Genomic DNA, 8,061 nt, shown 5'->3' on the forward strand with positions numbered 1-8,061 from the left:
CATATTCAGTTGTGAGCATATCGATCTTGGATTGCTTCACCTGTGTTGTTCCCTCGTGAGCTGTCTGAAGAGCCTCCCAGATCTCTTTTGCTGATTGACGTGCTGATATCCTGTTATATTCATTAGGACCAATGCGACACATAAGAATTTTCTTTGCACGAAAATTCTTTTCTATGGCCTTTCTATCAGCGTCATTGAATTCCTTACTATTCTTGGGAATGACTACAACTGGGTCGCCAAGGTTCTTTGTAGGGACAAAGGGTCTGTCCATATGACATCCCATAACTCAGAATCTTCAGGCATGATGAAGTCGTGCATCCTAGTTTTCCACCATCCTTAATATTGACCGTTGAACCATGGAGGTCTGTAAGTAGACTGGCCTTCTTCGAAGTTTGGAGGAGCAGCCATGAGGATCCTTTCTAGGTGTTAACCTGATAGAAAGAACCTGCTCTGATACCAATTGATAGAATATAAGGATCCACCAAACTCTATAGAGAACCAGGTTCTCTATCAGGTTCAACAGAACATATGCACACAGCAGTAAATAAATTACAAGAGGAATTTTACGTGGAAAATTCCCAGCTCAAAGGGATTAAAAACCACGACCTATCCCTGTAGGATTTCAACTTCACTACTGAGCAACTTTTAGATTACAACCTATGCAATCTAAGAATTAACCTCTTAATTCCTCACTAACATGTAATACTCTATTACAAGCCACTTTGTAATAACTCTATTACAAAGACTTTACAACTCGACTAACTCTAGCCAAGACTCAAAAACACACGTGGGTTTAAGATTTACAAAGGGGTTCCTATAGAATGCTTCTAAACAAGCTAAGTAGGAAATAAAATTTAAGAACTATTACAAAGTTACAACTCAACTCAGGACATACAATGACTTGATGTAGGAACTGGTCCGTAGTTGTTTTGTTCTTTGTTCTTGAAGCACTTGAGAGTTGCTTGCTAGATGATCACGTGAGAGAGCTTGAGTGAAAATCTCTAAGTGTTCAAGTCGAGTGTTTTACCTTCCTTGATGTTAATAATACATGTGTGACATCACTTACAATGATGTAAGCAAGGTAGGTAAAAAGTCTTCCACAGAAAGTTGCTGCAGCACTGTTCCTGTACTGTAGCGTGTGCAAGCAGCAACTTTCCAGCTGGAGAGTTCACTTCGTACAGTCGCCTCGGGAACTGGTAGGGGCCTGCTCCCTCAGTTGTTCCTTCTACTATCATATCCCAAGCTGGAAACTCGTGATCTTAAGGTCTTGAGAATGTATGACATGTTCCTTGTTTGGTTCTTGATAGTAAGTTTGTTATATCATCAAAACATAAAACAAAGTACTTAGACCAAGGTACTTGTAACCTATCGTTGTTGCTTCTATATTTGTCCTCTAGAAAGTAGAAACCAAACTATGAAATTATAGAAAAGGAGAAATACACTGGGACTATACGATAATAATATACGCGAGATACTTCTCAATGCTCTGAACAAGAACAGAACCTCAGAAAATGTTAGGTTCTAGCTGAAGTTCTGTGATGACAATTGTCTAGTGTTTCAGTAGTTCAGTTAAACCTTCTGTTCTTTCTCTACGCCGTATTAAGGTAAAAGTTTCTCTACGCCGTATTATGGTAAAAGTATCGAGAACGTAGGACATTGTGGCGTGGACTGCGCTCCTCCTCCTACGTCTTGTTTTTTTTTTTTTTTTTTGGGTAGAAAAGATAATTTTGTTAATATACTATAGAAACTTAAGTACTACGTGACTTGTTCCTTCTATCATATACAATTCCAATAGAGTCACTTAACAAAAGATACTGGTATATACGTAAGGTGGAGAATCAAAATACACTGTTATTAAGCTATCAAAGAAATTCAGTATTACTTTGTTTCCATAACTGTAGCTCAATTTGCTCAGTAAAAAGTTCTGTGGTAGCTACTTCCGTATTCATTCAAATAACAAAATGGGAGGAAAAAGGTATAGCTAGTTCCGGCTAATTGGCCAATAGCGCAAGGGGTTAGTGACAATCATATCCCTCTAAATTCAATTTTATTCTTTTAATGTGATTGTCGAAAATATAAGGAGAAAAGCTTTGATACAAGTTGGAGAACATCTTCCTAACGGCCAAAACAGCAAAAACAAATTGACCATCGGAGACCAGTTGGAAATGCTCTATAAAACATCAACATATCAAGTGAAATGTAATACGTGATCCAAACCTTTTCCCAGTTCCATTTATTGCTCGGCACTATATTCAGTTTCCTCGCCTTATGCACATTAGCAAGGGAGGAAATAAATGATGTGTTATATTTCAACATTAAACAGATACATTATATATTCAGTTTCAGATTTTAAGTAGCCTCTTGGTAAGGAAAAGAACCGAGTTAGGACCCAATGCAATTTATTGGCCTCTAGGAAAAACTAGAAAACACAGTGGGACACAACACCAATAGGTACAGGAAACCACATGTCCATTTGCTCGCTTGTCCATGAGTTTCACAGGTCAGTGGATTACTTACAAAACAGCAGAACCCCAAACGAGCTGGAGTGAAACACCACAGATCGATATACTACAACTTAATATGTGTGATTACAAAACACAGAATAGGCAAAATACAACTTCCTACAAATAAGCTTAGGTTTGAACACACCACAACAAAAAGAAAATTAAGCGAAAATGCGAAGCACATGTGTTGTACAACTTCAATTTCGCAAACATCCTTGATCATGTACCCCTTCCAACTACAGCACCTCCATCCACAGCAGAATTTGTTCCTAAATCCCAAAAAGAAAAATCAACTCAATTAGCACTAAATTAAATATGTATTGTTAATAGATGTCAAAATGGGGAAAACTGCAACAAACATCCGATACATTTTGCTTACCATTTGTGGACGTCTGTGTTTCACCACCTTTCCCGAGCCACGTAGTTACAGCATCTTTAAGCCTATCCACTACACCCTGTCCAAAGCCTTCGCCAACTTGAGTTTCCCCAGAAGCACCATCTTCTTCTTTCTTTGTGTGTTCAATAGGACCTAATCGCCTCTCCACTTCCTCCGATTCCGTTACCTTCCCCATTGGCTTTGACTCCTCTGTTTTCTCCTTCTGTCTTGAAAGTGATCCTGAAATCACCTCAGATAGCGCCTTGTCCTCCTCTCCAGGCTTAAACTTCTCTGCCAAATACTCCTTCATTGACACCCCTTTATCAGTAGCTTTGGTTTCATGCCCTGCATCAACATCTCCCCTGCTTTCATGTCCTGTTACTCCAGTTGCTGTGCCCTGAACCTTTGCCATGACTGTTGTGCCAGCACCCGCCACTTTTTCATAAACAGGAGCAAGTTTTTCTGCCACTGTGCTCGCAGCTTTTTGTGCAAATTCAGCTGCTGACGTGGTTGCCTTTGTTGTACCTTTATCACTTCCAGTTGTTGCCTGTGACTTGCTAGTTTCTTCCTCTGTGCCACCATAGCCAAGCTTGGATGCAACAACATTCTTAGCAGCGACTGCCTTATCAGCAATTGCTGATGTGGCACATGAAATTTTCTCTGTGTAGCTACCAGGTTTCCCAGTTAGTGTGTCCTGAGGTGAATCTTCTGGCTTGCTATGATTCATGCTTTTAGGAAGTGATTCAGTGTTTTTAGGAACTGCGGGGAAACCAGTAGGTGCTTCCCATGGTGCAAATTGATCGTGTGACCCTGTATATAGGCTGTGTTCTGTTCCTTGATCAAATTTTGTGTCCCCTGCTCCTAGCTCTGGCCTTATTTGTTCAGTCCCTTGCTTTAGTATTGTTTCTGAAGGAGCATCATTCATACCCATTCTCTCGAATGATCGAACAAGTGGGCTAACTCCTGCCGCCTCATTATCTGTTATAAATGCATCATACATCATTTTTTTAAAATCCAATCAAAACATACTCCGTCTATTTTACTAGCAATTTAAGAGGAGTGACACTTACTGGCGCCTGTTGGATCAGTTACTTTACTCTGATAGTTGGTCGGATTCGGGCTCAACTGGGGACGGTTTTTAGGGGCGTCAGGATCCTCCTCTATGCCTGTTGGTACTCCAATTTTGTGCCCCACCAGTCCTTGATCTTCTAATTTCGCATGGGCAGTAACATAATCAATGTCCTTAGTCTCATGTGTATCAGCAGCAGCATGTGGCCTATGTGTCTCTTCACGGAAGCGGGAAGAGTAAGGCTTCTCCAAACCTGTTGGTGCCCCAATATTTTCATGCTCCTGCAGTCCTTGGTGACCTTGTTTTCCATGGGCAGTAGCAAGATCAATGCCCTTAGTCTCGGCAAAAGGTGATCTATGCCTCTCTTCGGGGAAGTGGGAGGCGTGGGGATTCTCCAGACCTGTTTGTGCTCCAATTTTATGCACATGCAATCCTTGATCTTCTACTTTCCCATGATCAGTGCCCTTAGTTTCATGGGGTGGTCTATGCCTTTGTTCAGGGAAGTGAGTCTCGCCCACGGATGGTGGCCTTGCAAATTCGTCTTGTCTCTGCAAAACTGGCCTATGTGCTTCTTCATGTTTCATCTTTGCATGATCGTAACGATCCTCCTTTGGGCTAGTTGGATTCTCTAAATTGACCATTGGCCCAACATCCTCTTTTCGAATATCTGTACTCCTAATAGCATCTGACCAGTGAATATTGCAAGAAAATCACAAGTTCATTAATCAGAAAGCAATTAAGCCAGTAGTAATTGACGTGCTTAAAAATTAGTACTATTTTTTGGGGAGGAGGGGGGGTGAAACGTACAGGGTCCACCATGAACTTCTGCATCTTCCTCCATTTCTTCATCGTCAGTTTCATCTTCTTCTTCCTCATGTTCACCTTGCAGTGGACGATGCTCGTGCTCGTGCTGATCATGGTCGTGATCGTGTCCAAGACCATGCTTTAGAGTATCCTTGATCTTTTTTGCCTTTGCCTTAACCTTCTTTAGTACTGATTTCTTATGATGATGATGTTCACCTTCATCATGAACTTGACCCTGGCCTTCCCCTTCAATCATAAGATCAATTTCAGTTCAGAAAATTCAAAAAACGGGGCATATATAATCCTACTTCCTCTCATTTTTCATTAAGAATTTCTCACCTGTGTGCAGTCCAGTATCCTGGGGATGCTGCAGTTGCGCTTCCATAATCAAAGCTGAAAAAACAGTGAAATTTGATCTCTAATTATATACGATTTTCCTTTGTTTCTTTTTTGGATTTCTGACACAAGTGCGTATAGTGTACGAATAGTTTTACCAAAACAAAGAAATAAAGCAGATAGCTGTTTGGGAGAAGACAAAAAGGATGAGAATGGTTTATAGAGGGAAAATTTGAACCAATTGGCCACCTTTGCATGGCAGTGGCATTCTGTGAGAGACACGCGTTGTTACTCGACGCAGCACGTCTCTGTTATAGGACGCGTGGTGCGGGCTTTATGGGAAACTACTGTGGACGTGGCCTTCTCAACCGACGTGATTGGCCCTCAGAATATGAACTGCAATATATGAATGTCGGCACTTCTTATCTTGTCAACATGTTTTTATTTCCTTATCTTTCAAGATCTTATGACCGTAAAATTGTAAAACCGATCCATTACTCGTGTTCAAACAGTTCCAATCCTTAATAATTTGAACTGCCTTAAAATAACTGGATTCTTTCCGAACCGTTTTGTATGATACTAGTAGAGTGTAGTTTTTTTCGTTCATAAGTTTTAGACGAAAATAGTCAAATATTACAAATTCAAACAATAGTGTCGTGATTTAAAAGTCTAATGATCATATGTTAGGTAGTGTAAGATGACAGATAGATTACAAGTATCTTGTTTTGTGTTTTGATGATTTAACAAACTTAAGGAATTTATTACACGTTCTCAAGACCTTAAGATCAAAAGGTTCTAGCTTGGAATATGATTCAACTCTTCAGAGTTAGAGGAACAATAGAGGGAACAGATAGCTAGCGTTTTCCGATGAAACTGAACAAGTCAACTGCCCCAGCTGTAAAGTTGCTGCCTGCACACGCTACGGTGCAGAACAGTACAGTAGTCAACTTTATGAGGAGTGTCTTATACCTACCTTGCTTACATGATCTCAAGTGATGTCACAAATGTATTATTAACATCAAGGAAGGTAAAACAAATGACTTGAACACTTAGAGAATTCACTCAAGCACTCTGTGTCATTGATCATCAAGAAAACAATTCTCAAGTGCATCAAGAACAAAGAACAACACTGCTACGAACCAGTTCCCTATATCAAGTTATTGTATGTCCTTAGTTGAGTAACTAAGGGTGTCTAACGGGCCTGGTTTAACCGTAACCGGATCGGCCCAGACCGGCTAAAACCGGAACCGGCCCAGACTAGTACAAGGGGGCTGGGTTGGGCTGGGTTAAAGGGGTAAGGGGGGTTGGTCCGTCTACTTAAATTCTACCGATTAACCGGACCGGTCAAACCCGGTCAACGATTTTTACTGTTCAACCGATTAACCGGCCCGGACCGGACTGGCCCAGACCGGTATAACGGCTAGTTAATTTATTTATTTTTTTAATAGTGGGCCTTATTTCTGACCTTTGGCAACGGTCTTCTGCCCTTATGGCTGTTGCCCAACGGCAGATTTTCACAAATAGCCCATTTTTGGGTTTTTTTTTTTAAAAAAAATTAACACCCCTTTGAAAAACTATAAATACACCCCCTCCCCTCCCCCCATCTTCTTCATTTCTTCACTCATCTCTCATTTCTCAATCTCAATTCTCATATTCTCTCATTCTTCAATCTTCACCTAAAGTGCAATCAACTATTTGGCTCTTCTTTTTTTGGAATTTAATTTATCGTAGTATTTATTATTTGAAGTTTGAACAATTGAACTTCAAAATTGGAACAATTGATGTTTCTTCGTGGTAACATTGGAGTTGCGAAGCCTCATCAAATGCTCAATTTATTGCCGAATTAGGTGCACTCCCTCCAACTTTTTCTCTTATTTACTATTTTATTTGCATATTTAATTTTTGCTAGTAGTTAAATTTTTACAATATGTTTAATGCTACAAAAAGAGTTTGTAATAAGGTTACTAATCGGAAAAATAAAAAAAGAGGTAGTACTTCTACTTCAGCATCTGGTAGTAATTTAAATGACTCTACACATATTTCTGAAACATTACCTGATAATAATATAAATTATGAACAATTACAGGAAAATATCAGTATAGAAGATAATGAATTAGAAATGGAAGATGAGATACCACTTACACCTAGTAGTGTTGGAGCTGGTAGCAGGGGTGGTGGTCGTGGTGCTAGTAGTAGACCACATGTGGCTCCGACTACTAATCGGAGAAAAAGAAGTAAGGTTTGGAAATTTTTTGACGAAATAGAAGGTACTGATAGAGTTAAATGCAAACTTTGTAATGATACTTAAACATAAGACTGGAGGACAATTAGGGGGGACTGGAACACTTAGTAGACATATGAGAATTGAGCATCCTATAGAATGGGGCTCTGATGGAGATGAAAATCAAGCAACTCTAAACCCTACTACTGGAGGACTTACGAAATATAATAAAATGAAGGATCGTGAGGAGTTAGCAAAAATGATTGCTTTGGGTTGTCTACCTTTTTCTTTTGCTTTTTCATCATATCTTATTATGTATACTCAAACAATATATAACCTTTATTTAAAGGTATCCCTAGAAGTACTTGTAGATCTGATATCTTTAGACTTCATGGACAATATCAAACATACATACGTTATTTGTTTAGCCACCTTCCTTGTAGAGTTTCTCTAACTTCTGATATTGGCCATGGTGTTAATGGAAATGATTATTTGACAATTACATGTCAATGGATAGATGATAATTATTGTATGCAAAAACGTATTATCGCTTTTAAATATGATGAAGATCGGAGTCATACTGTTGTGTTTATAAGTACTACTATTTGTGAAGTTGTTGCATTTTATAATATCAAGCAAAAAGTATTGTGTATGTCTTTAGATAATGTTTCTAACAATAATGCCGCAATTTCAATATTAAAACTGCATTTGCAACCACCACTTGCCGAAATTTTTCATGTTAGGTGTGCAT

The 8,061-nt window shown here is 39.3% G+C and overlaps 1 protein-coding gene across 1 annotated transcript; it reads right to left on the reverse strand.

The window, feature by feature from the left end:
- Positions 1 to 2,450: 2,450 nt before the first annotated feature.
- On the reverse strand, positions 2,451 to 5,298 carry LOC109218568 (low-temperature-induced 65 kDa protein-like). Its single transcript, XM_019382948.1, has 5 exons — positions 5,093 to 5,298; positions 4,757 to 4,999; positions 3,951 to 4,634; positions 2,884 to 3,858; positions 2,451 to 2,773 (listed from the first exon to the last, which is right to left on the reverse strand). The coding sequence occupies exons 1-5, from the start codon at positions 5,136 to 5,138 to the stop codon at positions 2,724 to 2,726; spliced, it is 1,998 nt and encodes a 665-aa protein (XP_019238493.1). The 5' UTR covers positions 5,139 to 5,298; the 3' UTR covers positions 2,451 to 2,723.
- Between the last annotated feature and the right edge of the window lie 2,763 nt (positions 5,299 to 8,061).

This window comes from Nicotiana attenuata, unplaced genomic scaffold (assembly GCF_001879085.1).
Source record: "Nicotiana attenuata strain UT unplaced genomic scaffold, NIATTr2, whole genome shotgun sequence".
In the NCBI taxonomy this organism is placed as follows: Eukaryota; Viridiplantae; Streptophyta; class Magnoliopsida; order Solanales; family Solanaceae; genus Nicotiana; species Nicotiana attenuata.